The 20,389-nt window shown below is 45.8% G+C and overlaps 1 protein-coding gene across 1 annotated transcript in view; it reads left to right on the top strand.

Moving 5' to 3' along the window:
• LOC149354403 (uncharacterized) overlaps positions 1 to 19,700 on the top strand; it is a 30,192-nt gene extending 10,492 nt beyond the window's left edge. Inside the window, exons 4-6 of the mRNA XM_089575980.1 lie at positions 6,937 to 7,002; positions 18,474 to 18,581; positions 19,660 to 19,700. Of these exons, the coding sequence (XP_089432106.1) occupies positions 6,937 to 7,002; positions 18,474 to 18,581; positions 19,660 to 19,700 (215 nt within the window). The remainder of the gene's footprint in view (positions 1 to 6,936; positions 7,003 to 18,473; positions 18,582 to 19,659) is intronic.
• Positions 19,701 to 20,389: the final 689 nt, after the last annotated feature.

Here is a 20,389-nt window from a genome sequence, read left to right as displayed (position 1 = left end):
TTAGGTAGGAACAGGTCACCTGCAACGAACAGGACGCTACGGCTGCAGCGGCAAGCGCCAGCCTAGCGCCACGTGGCAACGTTAAGAGAAACTTCACACCGGTCGCGAAGTATCATATCTGTACGCGAAACTGTCCTGGACTTGGCTTCGGCTTCGAATTCGTTTGGGAATTCTATCCATGTCATCTGACTAAAGCCGGCTCCACAACGTCAGCTTCAGCGAGAGTTACACAGCATTTAACAATGTGCTATCACGTGCATGGGGTGACGTGCTGGAGTCGGCCGTTCTTGATTTGGGAATGGTCGCAAAGCAAAAAAAGCCTTACTTCACCCCACGAGCAAACCTTGCGTTGACCGAACTTCGGGGGACGTTGCAAATAAGTTCGGAATCTTACTTCATTAGGGACAACGTGGTCTCCAACGCGCGAAATGAATAGAGTATGAGAACTGTGAAGGACAATAGATAAACTCAAGACTCTTAATTAGAACCCATCCAGTTCGCGCTGACATAGCAAGATGAAACGTTTCATGTCAGTTTTCAGTAAAACGAAGCTGCGCTTGCGTGAATTGCTTTGAAAAACTAGGCAACTTCAGCTTAGTTAGGTGCACTAATATAGACACAAGTTCAACAAGTCGGCAAGGACGAGAAGAAATTTACACCTTATTTAATGGCTTTTTTTTTCTCGCGGTGTCATAAAATGTTCTTGCTTTCTGACGGAATTTTCGAACTCACCATTGCACCTCTAAATAGCGCGTATCTCTAAATGACCCACGTCGGCAAAGCTGCGAGGTGGTTGCGTCACTGAGAACATGTGACGGTGAACAAGACTTCTCGCGTATGTGTGCTGCCAATGCTTGGGCAAGAACAGGCCGGTGTGGAGCGCGTCAGGATAAATTATGTTGTTCGGTGATGGCATCTGAGATATCTCAGGCTAGCACGCCGGAGCACAGACTCTGTTGGCGGGCTACTTCAGTAGCAACACCTGATTTCTTTGACACGAGATTACTGTAGAATTCTAGATTATTAAATAAGCCGAGGGTCTCAGGGTTCAGGTCATGGCTACTTCGGATGCCTTGTGCTATGCGTGAGCTGCCAAATCCTTCGAAAGCGAAGTTCTACGTGTACAGTAAATGTCGGCCGCTGTTAAAGAATCGGGTGTATCACAGTGCTGTAAAGCGTTTTCAGTGTTTGCATTTGATGCGGATGAGTGTCAGCAATCAGTGGACGCCAGCAGTAAACGAAACAGTCACGACGTCGCTTGACTCACACGCGATTTCGTATCCAGGCTCCGCATTGATACGAGGAGAGCAAGAAATGTTTTTAGGGGTGTTAGTGGCGTTGTCTTTTCTGAAGCAAGAAAATTTACAGTGACAATGAACAAAGCAACAGGCTCAGTCACATCCTAGGTCCGCAATAGTTGATACGGAAAATCATTTTGAAGGAAAAACATATTGCCAACGGGGACGATGGACGAACAACGAGAATTACACAACACAGGCGCTCGCTCTTCCTCCACTGTGTCTTTTCGCGCTGTGTTTTTCTTTCAAAATTAACTAGCCAAACTTCAAATCCTACTCATACAAAAGAGAAAATTTTTTTTCCAAAACCTCATCTGGTGCGAACAATAAGAGTGACATTTCGGACAAGAGCGAGCCCCCACATTGTTGAGAGTGCTCCGATAAATGACATCTATCATGTGGCCTTAATGAGAGCAGTGTCTCGCGCACTAAAATAGCATGCCACTTTTTAGTATAAGCAAATAAAACGCAGCCAGTTGTCAAAGCCGGATATCAATGTAATGGTGCGAATTAGCACTTTTTGGCATCGAAAACGCTTTTTGCGGTGAGCTGTTTTGAACGAGCACCTTCCAATGCCTTCTGTTTTGTGAACACATGAGCGGTACCACGTGAGCTTGCTGGGAAAAGAAATAATGGCGGGGACATCGTGCTTGCAAGCTACCTTCTCCAGGTCATACAAGGTAGCGTGCAGATAGAGACAGGAACCTGACTTCCCTTTTTTTTTAACAAAACACTGTGCTCGTAACTCACCCAGCTCCTTATTGACTTTCTTGTGGAGCCACTTGGGCACTGGCACAAGGATCGAGCGAAGAAACACCCTTTTGTAAGTTGCGTAACGTTCTGTGAAAAGGTTATTTCCATTACGTGAGTGCTGCGCCAACGACTGGTATTCTTGAAGCAGAGCATGGTAACACCTTTGTTGACAATTTTTGAGTCTTTAATTAATTACACTGAAGGGGCCTGTTCAGAGCGAGGGGAATACGAGTGGACAGTGCGACCTTCGTCTCGCAGGAGGGATTGCATGCCGTCAAATCTAATAGCAATTTCTATTGTCTACTTGTCATAATCGCTGAGCAATGCGCGCACACAACTAGCATTTCCTTGGTTACATTATCCAACCATTCTTTTGTCAAACTGGCCGCCGCGGTGGCTCAGCGGTTATGGTGCTCGGCTGCTGACCCGAAAGACGCGGGTTCGATCCCGGCCGCGGCGGCTGGAATTTCTTTGGAGGAGAAATTCTAGAGGCCCGTGTACTGTGCGATGTCAGTGCACGTTAAAGAACCCCAGGTGGTCGAAATTTCCGGAGCCCTCCACTACGGCGTCTCTCATAGCCTTAGTCGCTTTGGGACGTTAAACCCCATAAACCAAACCAAACCAATCTTTTGTCAAACTCTTTGGGAGAAAAAATGATCGATATTAAGAAATGTCAGACAAAATTATAACCAGCATGATTCAGCAGGTCGCCAAAGTTTGCTAGGTAAATATGCTGGACAACCGAGTGATACATCAAAAGTTATATCAATTCCACTTTTCAAGCTGCCGCTGTAGTAGCTCAGTGGTTATGGTGATCAGCTGCTGACGCGAAAGACGCGGATTCAATGCCGGCTGCGGAGGTCACATTTCGATGCCAGCGAATGTGTACTGTGCGATATCAGTGCACGTTAAAAATCCACAGCTGGACGAAAATAGCCGAAGGCCATTACTACTGCGGCGCCCGTAGCCTGAGTCGCTTTAGGACGTTAAATGCTATGACACCAGAACCAAGCTCTCTTCCAGGTGTATATGCGAGCGATAAAATCAATAAAAGCAGTCCAAAGAAAAGGCGAAACAACTAGAAAGGCGCCAATCTAGCGCTTGGAATCGTTGTCAAAGGGTACTGGCACAGTTTCTTAAATGAAGATCCCGAGCACTTTAAATAACTCTTTAGGACATCGAACATAACAGCATATCACTGTTATTCAAGAAGACCGTCAAAAAGTCCACTGCAGCAGATGGCCTCTTGACAGCGGTCGTAGGTTTGGCGGCGTAGAAACAACCGAACCAACTTTTTGCAGCATAGCATTATCTGCGGTCGTAGTCATTAATGAGCTCCCAGCTTATGATGCTGGAAGAAAAGCTGCAGTCGCAGTGGCCCCGTTCTTCAGGAGTGCGTATCGAAGCCACGTGCCATGATCTACGTCAAGACTGTGTAGTTTTTTGTTTGTTTGTTCCTGTCCCGCAATGCCTATTAAGTATGGAGTTGCCTTCATTACCAGGAAAAACCAGAGAAAACCTCGTGTGCTTTATCCTGGTAAATGAGCAGACAAAGGGAAACGAGGGGCTCGTTATGGCAAACATTAAACACACAACAAAACCGAGGAGCATAGCGGATGTTTCTTTTTATTTTAATTTGTGGTGCTGATCAATAGGAGATTAGTAGTACAATTATTTTATCGCTTAAAGACAATTAATTAGAACACAGAAGAAAAAACATTTACATGTGGCTAATGGGCTCCGAACTTGAAACCACCGGTTCGAACGGTGGGTTCGAATTATAAGTTTAATCGTTTATAACAGATCCGATTAGAACTTTCACGCATATGGAGATTTTATTCTTCAGGCATCATCATAGAGTGTCCATGCCTTGGTGCTAATTCCAGTGAGCATATGCATAAGTAATGGTGAAAAGGCATAGTTTTAGTCACACCATCTGAAAAACTGCGGACAGTGCTAAGCAAGCCCAAACCTTTATAAAAAAATCCTACGCCTCTGTACATCCCCAGTGTCCCAGCTAAAATTGCAAGGTGCTAAAAGACGCTGTGTTCTAGCTGTGTGAAACCAATCGAGTGCTCTTGAAAGTAGCATGGCCCACTCTGTAGTGTCTTTTTCGTCCTACAACGCTAAATAATTAGTATAAACTTTTTAGCCAACTTTTCAAATATTGGCTTCAGGAAAATATAACTTGAGAATACGCAGGTAGCCTCGAAGAATAGCTGGCAGAAATGTTTACACCAGGGCACCATTTACGCAGATTTATTTGCAGGCCTTAAGGAGAAGCCCGCGATATACAAAAGGCTACCCCGCGAGAGCAGCTGCCGCAGATCTCTCTGAACGAAAAAACGTAGCGTTGAAACAGGACACAGAAAGTTGAGGACAGGACGGGGCTACATTGTAGCCCCGTCCTGTCCTCAACTTTCTGTGTCCTGTTTCAATGCTACGTTTTTTCGTTCAGATTATGTATGACCAACTGGCCCCATAGTGTACTCTGTTAAACTGCACATCTCTCTCCCAGTACACACGAACAACTTCGACGTGGACAGCGTTTGGGAGTAGAGCGGCTTTTGTTCTCTGAGACGCATCTTGACGCACTGACGTAAATCCTCTGTCACGTAGTAGCTTTTGCATTTTTTTGGCTTTCTTTTAAGATCGGTAAAAAAAAAAACCTGCGTAAATGGTACCTTTGAGCAAACATTTCAGCGGGTTGTTTTCTAAGTCGATCGACAATTTCACCTTGAGGCTTTATTTATGATATCAATATTTAAAATCTTAACTAATCAGTCTTCAGCAATAGTAAAGTTCCCGAAGCAAAAAAAAGGATGGGGACATGGCCGTGCGACTCTCGACAGCACCCAGTTGGTTTCACTCTCCTAGGGCACACCATCTTTTTTAAAAGTTTGGTCACTGTGACTTGGGACCCCCGGTATCTAAGGCCCTTCGCTTTAGAGTTTATATTTCTCGCCATCGTGACGGTTGAAAGTGGGCCTTAATTCCCGAGCAAGATACACGGTTTAAATCTTTTTTTTTGCAAAGAATTGACCGCGAATATTTTGGCTAATTTATGCGAAATTAAACTTTTAGCTATTGCACTTTTTTGAGGCTACAAACGGTCCATATTTACTATAGAAGCAATCAATAAGTAACACGTTGCTGCAAGAAGCTAATTATGGAATGAGACGTTCTTATAGCGGTTTACTGTGCAGTTGTTATCTCGCGCAAATTCCCATCCCATGCGCGACATTTCCGTACTTCTGCTAGTCCTGCTTTTCTTGTCACATCCGCTGCGAAAACATTCAATATCAAAGGCGTCGTTTGCTTTCATTGCGCTTGACACAGTAACGGAAGTAAGACGCTGCTTAATACTTGAGTTCTGGAGATTGTCATCGAACAGTTACTTTCCAAACTTATCCTCAGGTAAGCCATTCTGTGGATATTACAAACGCTTAAGAGGGTGTTCAAGCCATGAACGACAGTGAATAACACTGTTCTTGAATAGGTTCAAAATCAGCGCTACGTTCGGAGGTTTTCTCCGGTGAGCCGCTCTTCTTTGGAGGCGCCTTTTGGGGAAGAATATGGGTTAGACTGATTCGTTTCAAATATGTTAGGGGTGTCAAAAACGGGTTAAGTCTTGTTTTGCGAAAAAGCTGCCCTTTGTTAAATTCGGTCTTCGATGAAGCTTGGCCGCTAGTTCATCATATTAGGCAATAAGGAACACTGCATACCTAGGCTGCGTAGAAAGTACCAAACCGGTAAAGGCGCGTGAAGTAGCCGTTGATGCGCCACATTGGACCGCTGTTCGCGTTTTTGCGCGGCTGACTCCAGGGAAACAAATAAACTCTATGGGCCGTGCTGTGAGCCACGGAGACGCAGGTTTGAGATGGGCTTCGTGCTTTTGGCTCGGAAACAGTTTCAGTGTCTGGTGAATAATATGTCACGCAACTGCGCTATCAAGCTTTTATCTCAACAAAAAGCTGAAAAATTGCAATGTAAATATAGACCTTACAAATAGCTCGCAGATTTATTCGAAGTACTACGCGACTCTAAACGTCAATACGTGGTGCTCCGTAGGGAGTTGAAACTCAGATGCTAATAAAAAGGCTAGAAATCAAGCTGATAAAAGTAATAAAGGTCTAACATTAGGTTGCCAAAAGGAAGCAGAGTGGACTAACAAGAAAACGCAAACTAAGGAAATTTAGCTGCAATTAAAACAAAGCAGCGGGCAATGGCAAGACCGGAAAAACACAAGATAGAGATCCGGAGGTGTGTGAGAGAATCAGAGTGGGCAGCAATAAAGGGGAGACGTAGCCGGATCTGACTAAGAGACAGATGGAGAGTGAAGCTCAAGAAATTTGTTAGACTGACATAGCAGGGTCCGCAGCAAAGCAGGAATAATTCATGGTAAAGGCCACACGACCTCTGTCACGAAAGGAGATCAAGTCAACTGACGGCGAAGATGAACTAGTGAAAGCCGCGCGGCAGTTAACCGCAGACTAAATTCTCTTTTGTATAAACGATGCACCTGAAGACAGAAAATGTACTGTCCGCCCATGCTTTTCGTGAAATTTTCGTTCATTTCGAAAACAATTCGAGTTTGTATGTCTGCCCAAGGTTAAAGTAACTCGTGAACCGTATGCTTTGTAAAAGCTTGAAAATAGCTATGCGCGTTGGCGAGGCAAGGCATTCGATTTCTTCTCTGCACAAGTTTCACTACCTCTTAAATTTTATGTTAGCTTTCAAGGAATACGCGAAATACTTAGTCCAGTACAAATGATACGTCGCCCCACTTGCGAAGGGGCGCGATTTAAATTAACTTTTAGTTTCTTCTCATTGATAGTATATAAATGCCGTCACGAGTATAGAAAATCAATTCTGCTCCTTTCAGATCCAGTCGTACAGAAGCGTAGCCATCGTGTTCGGCGAAATGCCTCAGCTGATGAAGGCCGGATGAGTACGGTGGCTAAAAAGCCTATATTTCTTTAAGCCATGTCTAGCTCCTTCCGATCTCGATTTCATTGATGACCGGTTTATCGCTACTGCCAGTATTTCGCTACATAAAGCGAGCGCCGTGTCTCGAAGTGCTTTGATGCCCAGTTCTCTCAGCCGTTTAATATGATAGTATATAGTGCGAAACACGTTAGCCCGATTGAAGTTCAGAATGGCGCAAAAGACACAACACAGGAAAAAAGTGTGGTGTCTTTTGCGCCATTCTGAACTTCAATCATGAACCAACTAGCCCCAAAGCAAGTTCTTCTGCACGTTAGCCCCTAGAGAAAGCTTCCAGAACCTGTCAGTTGAGAAGCGGGGTTCGCTTGAGCTCTAGCCTAGAGTGCGTATTTCAAGAGACGCGAGAAGGGAGAAACTGCAAACACGTCTTTTACGTAGCCGTATTTGTTGTTCGACGGGAAAAGACGTGGCTAATCGTACATCCGCGGTTCAGCTAGGAAACAGTGAGAAATAGTGAGCACAATCCCGATCCGGGTGGTTGTAGTAGAATATAGAATGAACGGGCCGTAGAGAACCTAAAGCTGGAAAACAGTGGCACTTCAATCTCCGCTGCAGGCTCTGCTGAAGATAAAAGTGAATTCGAGATTCTACCGAGGTCGTTAAACCGTATGGTAGTGCGACAGTCACCCGGATGCTCCCCAGTCAGACCGAAGAGCTTCGTTGATTGCTCTAAACCTATGACAGGGATCGGTATTATGGGAGGGAGGCTGGGATATGTGTCGTTTGCGGACAGAAATGACGCATTAGCTACTCGACGAAAGTGAAAACAGGTTCGGAAGAAAGGTTCGTAAGAAAGGTTCTTTTCCACCTTTCATACACTGTTCTTTAGGTCGTTACTTTATGGTTACCACACGAAGCACTCTAGGCTAGGTTTCGTTCTAAAACGCATTCATTCCGATGCTCTGTCACCGCGACATAAGCATCCAGAGGGAGGTCCCGACCAAAGTTTGTGACTTCACAAAAAGAACAAGAATGTCGCCGTGAACTTGATCGACAGCGGCGTCATGATCCGGAGCTGCGTGCTCGTGAAGCCGATGCAGCAAGCTGTGGACGATTGGCCGGAGATGAATGCGAACACTATTGGGGTTGTGAACGTAACGTGGGCGTATGAGACAACGGCATCGGGAATCCCCAAAGCGCCACTCGCGAAGCCACGCTGCAGCTAGCGTTGAAAATCTCATCTTAACAGTGATCATCGGTGAGGTTTTTCACGAACTACATACTCCAATAAATTTCTGTTGTCTCAAAAAGGCAATTCAAAGACAGAAGTGCTCACTGGCGGTTTGCAAGCAGTAGGTAGGAGCAGTAGGTAGCAGTAGGAACCGCTACTTCCGGTTCCAAATTTCTCCCCCTGCTCGCTTGCTTCACGCCAGTCGCTGTGTTAATTCACTTCTTACACTAATTTATTTCCACTGCAACTCTGCTGATTGTATAGAATCATCGCAAGACCAACCAGACGACGGCTCTGTTCTGCTTAGTAGCGAGTTTTCTCATGAAGTACAGCCAAAATAATGTAACCGGTTGGAGTCTTTCTATGCATATGGAGTCCGATGTGTTGAGACGCGCTGTGAGCACTGTTGCATGTATGGATAGTCTGCTAGCCCACTGGCAGCTTTTACACGCTTTGAGACAAATACATCTATCGTTTGCTAAACTGCGCAAGCTCAGCCTTCGTTGTCTTCGTGGTGCAGCAAAGAAAAAACTAATATCTGATGACCAATGCGTTAAAATAGTTCTACCGCGCACACAGCCGACTGCCGTGCATACGCAGAACAACCAACCTACGATGGCAATTTTATAACAACGAGAAAACTCTTGTACCTTTCGTAATTATCATTTTCTGCGCTCAGGACGTGTTCATACACAGCACGCCTGATCTTACGGTGATGCTGTACAATACGCAATGTCGCGGCACAAACAGATTGGCAACAGATTAGCAGATTAGCAAACAGATTAGCAAAGTTGCACGAAAGCACGGAAATTGCAATGCAGAAGGCAATACGTGGGAGAAATTTGGAACCGGAAGTAGCTGGCAGACGATTTTTTCATGGTTGTTTGCATTCACTTCGGAAACGCATCTCACGTGTTTATGAACACATTTACGTTGACTTCCTCTGGCGACCCATAGTGTGCGCTTAATATGACACTACATTTGCACTTCGCCTTCAGCTGAGCTCGGAAGAACTCTCCACGGCGCGATTTTTCCGAAGATACAATAATTCTATGTCCGGGTCGCCGCGGTGGGCCAGTGGTTATGGTGCTCGGCTGCTGACATGAAAGACCCGGGTTCGATCCTGGCCGCGGCGGCTGAATTTCGATGGAGGCGAAATTCCAGAGGTCCGTGTACTGTGCGATGTCAGTGCGCGTTAAGAACCCCAGGTGGTCGAAATTTCCGGTGCCCTTCACTACGGCGTCGCCCATAGCCTGAGTCGCTTTGGGACGTTAAACCCCATGAACTAAACCAAACCAATTCTACGCCCAGTCACTGTGAACAGTCTTCCGCCCTCAGAGCTCATTGTTGAGACTGGTGTCAGGTGATGCTATCCTATATCCCTAGTCGCATCCTACCAAGGCTGGTAATCACAAAGTTAATTAGGGAGGGGAAAGCCTCAGGGTGCTTGCCAACGTTTCTACAAGAGGACTTGTCTTCGTACTCTTGTCGAAACGTTGGCAAGCACCCTAAGGCTTTCCCCTCCCTTGTTCACTTGTAATTATCAAGAAACATCTGGCCAACCTCTGTCTACCATAGACTCCTATCAAGGCTGGTGTCGTCCTATATCCTAAACTCTAGGATATAAATAAAAGTGTATTGTGTTGGTAGGATTTATGCTAGATAAACATAAAAGGCTATCACGCGCCAAGCAAAGGTTTGAAAAAGATACACAGAACTTCACTGGGCGCACGCAATGGCTTTTTTTAGGCCACTTTATATCAGCATTTGTAGCTTTATTTTCCTACTGCTTTTTCTCGAAGGAATAAAGCACACAAGGCATTCACTGAGCACGGCCTGTGTGATTAAGGTTTGTCAGCCAAGCGCTTCAGCACGCACGGTCAGCATGTCGTTATCACGTGACGCCAGTGGATGCGTATATTTGAAGTGATAGTAGGCCAAAAAAATTTGCCGCCGAGATTTCTGGTCGAATTAATAGCTGCGGCAGTGGGATTGACGAAAACAACACTGTTTTTAAACAGAAATGAGAGGAAAGTAAATATTTTATTTAATGGATATTTCTCAAACGACCGCACCTAGCGGTCTTCTGTGCAAGCTCCGTCAATATGGCATGTGACGTCATCCTTGCTCGTCGCAACCCAACGCCCTGGTAGGACCGCACGAAAAGACGCGTTCGACGTGTCTTTGTTTTGTTGCACAGTCCATTTCGTTCGGCTTCGTCATGCCACGCGTCCAGATACTCGGCCTGTATCGCGTGCTTTTGTACGTTGATGTGTGAAGCAGCTAGCGCAGTTGCGCAGAATGCCAACGATCTGCGGCACGAAATGTTGTTCTAGGGCTAAAACACATTATCGCAGCTTAACTGCTACTTTGTTCGCGCTCACATGTCGCAGAGAGGCGGTCACTTTTCCTTCATAACACGTTTACGCGGGGAAATTCCGTGATTGGGTCAGAATTAACCACTAACCGCATGCGGCGATGATTTATTTATTTATTTATTATTTATTTATTACAATACCTTCAGGGCCCCAGTGGGGCGTTACAGAAGGGAGTGGATAAAAATGTAATAACAATGCAGCAAAATGAAAACAAAAAGTAAATGCAAAATGTAATGTAATACAGCAAAGAAAGAAAAAACATAAGCTTGAACAAAATACATATCAGATTAGGTAACAAAACAGCCTAGTCAAACACATAGTTTTCCGCGGCATTTTTAAATAAACAGGTGTCAGAAATATCGGCAACCAAGGTGGGCAGGTGGTTCCAATCGCTCGCCGTCTTGGGTATAAACGAGTGGAAGTATGCATTGCTTCGGCAGTATGGAATGCGTACCTTGTGGCGATGATCCGTGCGAGGTGATATGAATGATGGTTGAGATAGAAGATCCCATTTTAGCTGATTGTGGTAGTAAATCTTGTGAAAAGTTAGCATTCGCGCGAGTTTCTACGAAGGGAAAGGCTAGGAAGGTTCAAAGTATTTTTCATTGCAGTTACACTAGAAGTGCGGGAAAAGTTAGAGAAAATAAATCGAGCGCTACTATTCTGTACTGACTCTAACTAATTTGTAAGAGTTTCATGTCCCGGGTGCCACACAGAGCACGCGTATTCTAATTTCGATCTAACTAAGGTTTTATAGAGTAGTAGCTTTAAAGAAGATGGCGCCATGGAAAAATTACGACGGAAGTAGCGAAGCATGCGGTTAGCATTGTTAACAATATAATCAACATGTGCCTGCCACGAAAGGTTAGAAGTTATATGAAGCCCTAAATATTTATATGTGGTAACTTTATCAAGGAGAGAACCTGAAATATTGTAGGGAATAAGATTTTCGTTAGCAGATCGGTGTGAAATACGCATGACCTTACACTTGTTAATATTCAGTCTCATAAGCCAACTATTACACCAATTAGATACCTTCTTTAGGTCACTTTGAAGTATGGATGAGTCTGAAGCGGATTTGATTAGTCGATAAATGACGCAATCGTCAGCGAAAAGCCTAATTGTGGAGTTAATAGAAATTGGCAGGTCGTTAATGCATATCAGAAACAATAGCGGCCCGAGTACGGAACCTTGAGGCACGCCGGAGGTAACAGAGCATGGTGAGGAATCAGCGTTATTTGCAGTGACGAATTGAGTTCTGTTACGCAAAAAACTTTCGATCCATGAAAGAATGTTTGGGTCGATGTTCAGTTTACCGAGCTTAAAACAAAGTAGTTGGCGATTAACAAGATCAAATGCTTTCTGAAAAGCTAGAAATACGCAGTCAATGAAAAGTCCCTTGTCTAATGCATCAAATAAATCATGGGTGAAGGAAATGAGTTGTGTTTGACAAGAAAATCATTGACGAAAGCCAGGCTGATGAGAGAAAAAGAACGAGTGATTTTCTAGAAATTTAACCAGGGGCGCTATGCTGGAAGGCCCGAGTTTGCTGAAACTCGGAATCTTCCCGAGCTCTGGCGACGCCCTCAGATGAGTGAACTAATGGTAGCAAGACAAAATCCCACCCTCGTCACGCCTCCAACTTCATTGGGTTATCTGGATATATTCCCTGCTTTATCATCACATCGGCGCCACCTCATGGGCTTCTTGGGCGGTCTACAAAGAACGGGTCACGTGAGCCAACCGCCGGTGCACTTTTCATTTGTGTGTTTGTTGAATTTTATGTTTGTTGAATTTTATAATGCACTTAGTACACCTTTATAAGCATTTTATAGTGTGCAAGATTTGGATTTAAAGCGCTTTAGAGTGATTCATGCATTATTAAATTCTGCTTTGTACCGCGAGGGAGCGCTACCAACGCCCGTCATCAGCTGACTGCCAATGGCGACGAGATACATGTGGAACGCTGTGAAGGCTACGGAAGTAGTCCGCAAAATAAAATAGAGAGAGGTGTATCACTCCGCGCTGCTCTGTGGTCGTGTTGTCTAACGCGTCGCTCCGTCGAGTCCACAGACAATGGGAGTGCGCGGGTTCAAATCCCGCGTGGTGAAACTTTTTTTATCGCACGTTTTCTTTTTCATCGCAAGTTGAATTTCGCGTGACTTGAATGAGAAAACACGTTTTGTTAAGAATCGCTTGAATATTATGCCGTGTTCCGAAATGAACTGCATGCATCTGTTCATTTCATGCGTACCGCGTTAATGTGAGTTGTCCGAAATTCGTTGTCAATAAGCTCGCACCTGCTTTTGGTCAGCAGTGGCGGTTATCTTCCGATTTTGATGTATTGTGACTGTATTTATTAGATGCAAACGAAAGGTTTGTGCGAAGGATGACATTCATTCGTCGGGTTTAATTAATTAGCACAGTGGTGAGTGCTCTGCAGTGGCCCGATTAACAAGTGGCCGTCTGCAACTTTCGATTTCGCCGTTGCAGAGGAGCCCACTTTTTTGTGGGCCTCTATTAAGGTACCTGACATGTTATGAATTGTTCTGTGCAACAGGTTAGCGGCTGATACAGTCTTGGCCAAAAGAGTCTGGGACCGACTTTGGCACTGTGCTGTAGAGTAGCCCGAAGGACTTGGCGAGAACAATTATTTTTTACTGATCGCAAAGTTCAGAAGCAAGATGTCTGTTAATTTAGAATGCTGGTTTATCATGCAGGAGCGCAGAAAACATGTTCTAGACTTCTTAATCGCCTATTTTCTGACTGTATATGTGTCACATTCTTGTGCATATCTGCAATTCTTTCGCCAATGTAGGTCCCGTGGACGCATCCCATGACGTCTGTGATGCCGCCGCGCAGAAGGAAACGCTCCTTAACATACGCACGCTCGGCCGCAGTCGTGGGTAAAGCGAGCCACCGCTTCTGCAAAGAGACGTCCCTCACACAGCGGCTCACAGTGCTTTGGTGGCATCCAATAAAGCGGTCTGCGCCGACGCTCCCCAGTGGAAGCTCCCGGTCGCGAAGAGCCGGAGGGCGCAGGGGACTTGCTCTTCGACAGAAAGCGAACGAGGCCCGGCACGCACTCTTCGCAGGCGTCGGTCGTCGCCTAACTCTTTACACAACCATCGTACCGATGTTTTGGAGAGGCGAAAATGTCGCTGCAATTCGTCGTCGGCCATGGCAATAGACGGGTCCAGCCGGCCGTACTGACATTTGCCGTCAGAGGAAGCGATGACCCAGGCTGCTGCTGCTGCCGCGATGACAGTCCCGAGATGAATTCGGGGCACTTCACCGTTCACGAGTTTAGCTCCGAGTTCACCTGTCAGTCAAAACCATTGGTCACGCCCCCAGCGTGCCGTACATAAATTATAGGCCTACGTGCTATGGGTGGGCCACTCCCAACATCCCTGCCGGCTACAGGTATGCTGCGCGGCTGTGCTGATTGCTGACAGACATCGACGATGTTGACCATCTAAATATAACAAGCAAAACGGACGTTATCGCTGATAAATCTAAACACCTCTGCGAAGGACATGCAACGTGGCGACAGCCGCCGATTTCTTCACTCGCATACCAAGATTGCACAACACTATAGACTGTTGAAACCACGTAGGACACAGCGCAACACTGACGGCGCGTCACACCTGCTTGCAAGGCGTTAAACACGGAGCACGACGACGAAACGGTGCTTGGAGCACGTCCTACTCCAACAACATCGCATCACAGGTGTTTGGCTTGGCCGTCCTTTCATCGGTGATAAAGCTCAGCATCAATGTGTCAAACACATCCGGGATCGACAAACGGTCGCTGCTCCAGACCCAGTGCAATAAAGAGTTCGTAATTTCCAGTACGCAAGCACTGCGTACTTCACAACCGTAACACCTTTCTCTGTTATAAGTCCGATTCCATTATTACAAACAGGATCTTTCATCTGCCCGAACGATATTATTGCGATGTCACTGCAGTATACAACGGCAATCGACGTTAGTGACAAAACCAGTTCGCAAAACCTTGAAGTGCGCGGCGTAAACAAATACTACGCAGATACGCGCGCCACCACCTTCACAGCTTTTAGTCAGCGTCTGATGACATAGGATGAGTTGTGTCGCTGGATAGCACGATCTTCGCATCCGCAGTGCACTAAAGAGGCGTCACGCACAACAGGCATACGTAATGAATCATTGAATACAGCCAAACAGCATTTTTTTTCTCACACCGCATCACAGCCGCTCGCACGGCCAATTTCTACCGCTGAGATTAGCCAAGAGCGTACTAAAAGCAATGGTTGGCCATAGCGGGGTGCGGCAGCGGCCGTAGCAGCGGAGAACTCCACCTGAGGTCACTGCAGAGAGCAGCAGTGACGCGGGGGGTCCAGTGCAGTTCAGTTTTTTGCTTTTGTGTATTATGCAAGCCAGAAGATGCATGACTGTTATATTTTGATATACGACACAATAAAATATATTACGCAATGCCGAAAAATAAGACAGATTCAGCGTGTAGTAGTTGCCCAGTCTTTCCAGTCGAAGGCAGCGCTACCGGCAGCGTGTCAGCGCAGGAGCTCTCTCGTTTTCGGCACGGTGGGCTGCCGCTCTAGTTCGTATGCAAGCTACGCTGCAAGCAATGGCCTCACTATCGCCACTAGCGGCAGAAAGTGTCAAATCTTTGTTAATTTCCTAAAGCTATGCTTTTCAACAGCGCTTCATTGGATTCAGATTTTAAGATACATTTGAAAATTAATAAAATGTTCATAATATTATCTGTTGCCTTTTAACGTATTCGAAAGAAGAGAAAAGGTTGATACTAGAGTGCACCTAGTGCGCACTGTTCGTCTTCGGAAATGGAGAGACAGATAAAGCCTGAAAGAGAAGACACGCCTTTGACGCGCCCGAAAAGGCGTGTCAAACAGCTAGCGGTGAGTGTGCAGATAGATAGCAGAGAAGTCACGATTTCGCGATTGCTGATATGGCGCTGATAACTTCAGGTAGCGCTGCGGCCTGGTATTGCGGAGTGTATTGTGTTTAAAGCGTGAAACAGGCGCGCAGGGTGCGCTTGTGTCACCTTTACGTGGCTTTATCTCTACATTTTATTATCCGCTGCCTGCGCACGTTCCGCGCTAGCTTCGTTCACTGACTGCCGTCATCGCAAACTCGGATGAAACTCGGGCAATCGCCAAACTCGGGCCTTCCGGCATAGCGCCCCAGATTAGAAAAAATGACATGTTCAAACAGTTTACACGGGACACTCGTTAATGATATGGGTCTGTAATTAAGGGCGCAATGAGCATCACCAGACTTAAATATTGGTACTATCTTACCCACCTTCCAGTCCCCGGGCAGCTGTCCTCAATTCAAAGATTGCGAAAACAGTGCACACAAGTAAATGGAAGAATAAACACTTGTATTCTTTAAAAATTTAGAATTTATGTCGTCGATTCCCGAAGACGACGAAATTTTGAGACTATTAATTAGACTTTCTTTACCAATACTGTCAAACACAATTGGGTCCATTAGTGGATTCTGCACAGACTGAAAAGAGGGCAGAGAAACAGATGATTGCTGCAAAAAAGCATTAGAGAAGGCGTCGTTGAGCACTTGAGGGCACTCTGATGACGGAATGGCTGCGCCGCTGCTATCGTTTACAGCTATTGTTTTATGCTTGGGACCAGAAATGATGTTCCAAAATTTTTTGGAATTATCAACCAACAAAAACGGAAGCATACTCTGGAAAATACCTGCTTGGCGTTTTTTAAGGCTTTTCGATAATCAGATGTTATGGCACGATACAAATCCCAGTGATTAGAGCAACCGGTGGTTTTCGCTCTGCGATAAACTCGCTTTTTTTTACTTAGAAGGCGTTTTAATGAGGTAGTGAACCACGGGAAACGTTGCTTGCCTGATATGACGCGTAAATGTATGTATTTTTGGACGAGAAAATGTACCTTTTCTTTAAAAAGGCAACAAGGATTTGAGGCAACACGCCGCGCTTTGGCATCGCACGATGAGCTTAGGGCCGCGTAACTACTGTCACTCATTGCGTCGCTCAGTTTCTGGGTTTGCAGAAAATTTCGCTAATCATCCGGACGCAGCTCGCGAGACTAGCCAATAGAAGATGGCTTTGGGGGTACGTTACTTCTCATCTAGCTATTTGGAGAAATTGGGCGTCTATTTTTTGCTAGCGTGGTTTTTGCGAAGAAGCTGTCAACGCTAGCTCCGTCTGAGCCATGCATCAAAATAATTCAGCTGAAACTTTGGTAGGATTAAGAGAACAATAAAGGCTGTTCTGGCCTATATGCTTTTAATTATTACGGAAAGGAGTAGGAGAGAAACGTCACTTTTTGCAAGTCCCAGCACCGCCGAATATAGTTTGGCACCGCTGTGCTCTATCCCTTAAAAATACATTCTATTTCAAGAAGAATTTTGATGCTCGCTTTTGTCGTACTTTATGCTGTTTAGTCTTAAAAACGTGGTTCTAGAAGTGTTATACTTCCCTGATGAGGAGAGGTGACTGAATGGGGAGCGGCGGCAACAGACCACCACAGAAAACTCAAAGCTGAAGTCTCGTGGCCTCGTGCGCGTGAACCAGCGGCAGCGGTGGGCGACGGCCGCCGCCATCGTACGTAGCACTGCCAGGAATATCGCGTCATACGGTTGCCACTTCATTCCGAAATCTCTACCGTGTGTAGTGACTAGCAACTATTAAAGCAAACTTTGATAGAAATGGTATAGTTGGCGCCATCCCGCGCTCGTTAAAGAAACAGCACTGGTTCGTTCCACAGCTAATCTCGAGGGGTGCGCGCGAGCACTTCCTCTTGATACTGGCATGGCTCGCTGTAGGCAGGAGCTTGGATCAAACCTATCCTTTGAGCCGCAGAAATCACGTTAATGCCACGGTTTCACCGTATTACACCGCACCTAATGCATGGGTTCATTTTTCGATGTTACCGAGCGTTCATGCAAGGCTCAGCGTAAACACCATATTGCTGGCAAGTGCTCGCAACATGCCTCGCAAGCACGGCACGAAACGGCAAAACCTCAACTTTGCAGTCACGGCCAGCCAGTGCAGGGCGCTGCTGATGGGAAGCGTGGTGTCACGTTCGTCGGCTCATAGCACGGAGCTCACTGACTGAGGCCCGAGGGCCACTCACAAAACGGTAAAAACATAGCCATCCGCTCAAAAATAACTGGATTGAAGACTCAAGGTGTAAAAGGAAGTCGATTCTTAATGCAAATGCGGTGCTTTCACATTATTTTCAGATTCAAATGACACGTCGCCTCGCGCACTGTGTATCCGCCTCTATTAATTCTCGCGGGATTACGAATTCTCAGTTTTTCTACCTTTCTGTTCCGTGTCATGCCGCATAGAATCATTTTTTATAATGTAGCTCAACACTATACCCATTCTGAAAACAATGAAATAGCATAAACACAAAAGAAACATAACGCCGTGACGTCTCTTTTGTGCTTATCTATCTGGTTTGTTTTAGAAGCCAGATAAACATTGCAACAGTACTCTAAGTAAGCCAAATTATTTTCTTGTTATGGATCGAGTATGTTGTATTGTAGTAAACATTGAACTACTGAAAGTTGCTTGGGATATGTTACGATCTGTTAAAGTTACATATGGGAACCATTCTTACTGCTCGTGCATGCGTCTCTAGGTGCTCTCTCAACTGTCTTTAGTGGCTATTTGACCAGTGTCTCCTCTCCTCCTTACTGTAATTTTAAGGCGAGAGAGAGAAACAATCTTTCCATTTCAACACATTTCATTTCATTCGAAATCATGGTAGAGAGTTCTCGCATTCGCGAAACTTTTCGGGGGATTCATGCACCAACTGCTCCTTCTCGCCAACTGTGCTCTTTCCAGAATGCGAAGGAGATTACTGCGATCAAGAATGCAGCCAAAGGTATGGTTACGACAAGGAAGTTCGAGGGCAGTGCGATGGCTTCAACTGCGTTTGCTCTTGGTACATAGGTAATTCGAATTTCATGCTTGCTTGTGAGCGTCAGGGCACACTGCGAGCTCGGGAGACACATTGATGGAGTGTGCTAAAGGCAATTCCTATGCTTCTTTATGATACTGTGATGGATACGCTCACTAGTCAGCTTGGTAACCTCATTCGAGGGTGTGTCAACGCACACAATGACTGCCTTTTTCACCGGCCATGCCAGTCCCATAGCTCCTCCAGCGCTACTTACTACACAGCCAGTTTATTATTAATCCCGCAGTAATTCCTTTCATCGGGAAACCGGTGTTATAGGTACCCAGTAGGGGCAGAAAACACACCGTTGAGGTTACAAAGCTCGTCACGCGTCTTTGTGCGTGAAATTAGTTTGTGAATGTTACTGACGGCTCTGAAGGCAGTGAACGAGCAATGTTCTAAATTTAACCTGCGTGGTGCTTTTGTCTGGCAGCGAAACTGCTGCAGTAGAGAGCAGACTGCTAGTTTCTTTACGAATCCATCCTTAGTGCCCCGTAATCAGGCATCAAGGATTTTTTTGCCGCTCCTGGTATCTAAGAAGTACTGCAGATTCGGTTTCTCGAGCAGAAGTGCGGCTTGGTCGTATGGTTTTAACATGACCTTGCTGTTCAATCGCTGCTAGTTGTCTCGTTACAACGACAGGGTTGCGCTATTCTCGGCGCTCGGCGCATGAAAAAATAGTCTGCCATGCTTGGGCTGGCAAGTGGACACAAATAATGGTGCTGAAGGCTTATTTTCCCGCCATTTCTAGTTGTTTTTTTCTTGTAGCGTTGCGGGCAAGTTACCCTGCGAGACCCGAATACATAATTTGGAAGCCGATATGTGTAACAAAACTCCACCCAGGAAGTGACGAGAGCCAGCTGCTGACATGTTCAGCGGCAGTGTTTTTATCAGCAGAACTTTCGTAACAGCTCCTCAGGACGAGAAAAACATAAAGAGAAGGGGCAGGGGATGGAGTATAGTTACGGAAAAGTGAGCTGCAGTGCATGGTATGAGTCGGAAACTGGTTAATTTTTATTTTCTGAACTTGTATATCTGCTCAGCATTGCATCTGTTCATTATTTTTTTCAGGCTACTCCATTCACAAGCATCCTCTGCCACCGTATGGATAATGTCAAGGTTTGATGACGTTACGTGACGCATGCGCATCGCTTCGCTGTTCCCGCTGCTTTTTGCGCTACAGGGCGCTCAGTAGATACGATGCGTACACTATATGATAAATAAAATAAAAAGAAATCTGGTCGGTGCGTTCTTTGGTTCTTTTTTACCTTGCCGCAGCGTGCGTTTTGGGCGTGTCTTTGTTAACAAGGTGACATGCGAACGTTGTATGCATTCGTCGGTACTGGCGCGTACATTGCTGAAATTTAAGGAACGGTACAACACTTTCGGTTAAAGTTTATTACTATTAACACGAAGTTTCATCATAACCGTCATCTGCCGCTGCAGTAGATCAACGGGTTTGGTGCTCGGCCACTGCCTCCAGGCCGCGACGGTCGCATTTCGATGGAGGCGAAATGCTAGGGGCCCGTGCACTGTGCGATGTCACTGCACGTTAAATAACCCCAGGTGGTATAAATTATCCACAGCCCTCTACTATGGCGTCGCTCATAGCCTGTGTTGTTTCAGGACGTTAAACCTTCTAAAATGAATCATATCCGTCAACATCATCACCCTGACTACGCCTACTGCACGGCAAAGGCCTCTCCTAAGCCTGTTCAATTAACCCTGCCCTGTGCCAGCTGCGGCCACCTAATCTCCGGAAACTTCTTTATCTCATCCGCCCACTTACCTTTCTGCCGCC

Source organism: Amblyomma mixtum, chromosome 3, assembly GCF_055824585.1.
Source record: "Amblyomma mixtum isolate Tamu chromosome 3, ASM5582458v1, whole genome shotgun sequence".
Classification (NCBI taxonomy): Eukaryota; Metazoa; Arthropoda; class Arachnida; order Ixodida; family Ixodidae; genus Amblyomma; species Amblyomma mixtum.
This window is presented reverse-complemented; position numbering and strand designations above follow the sequence as displayed.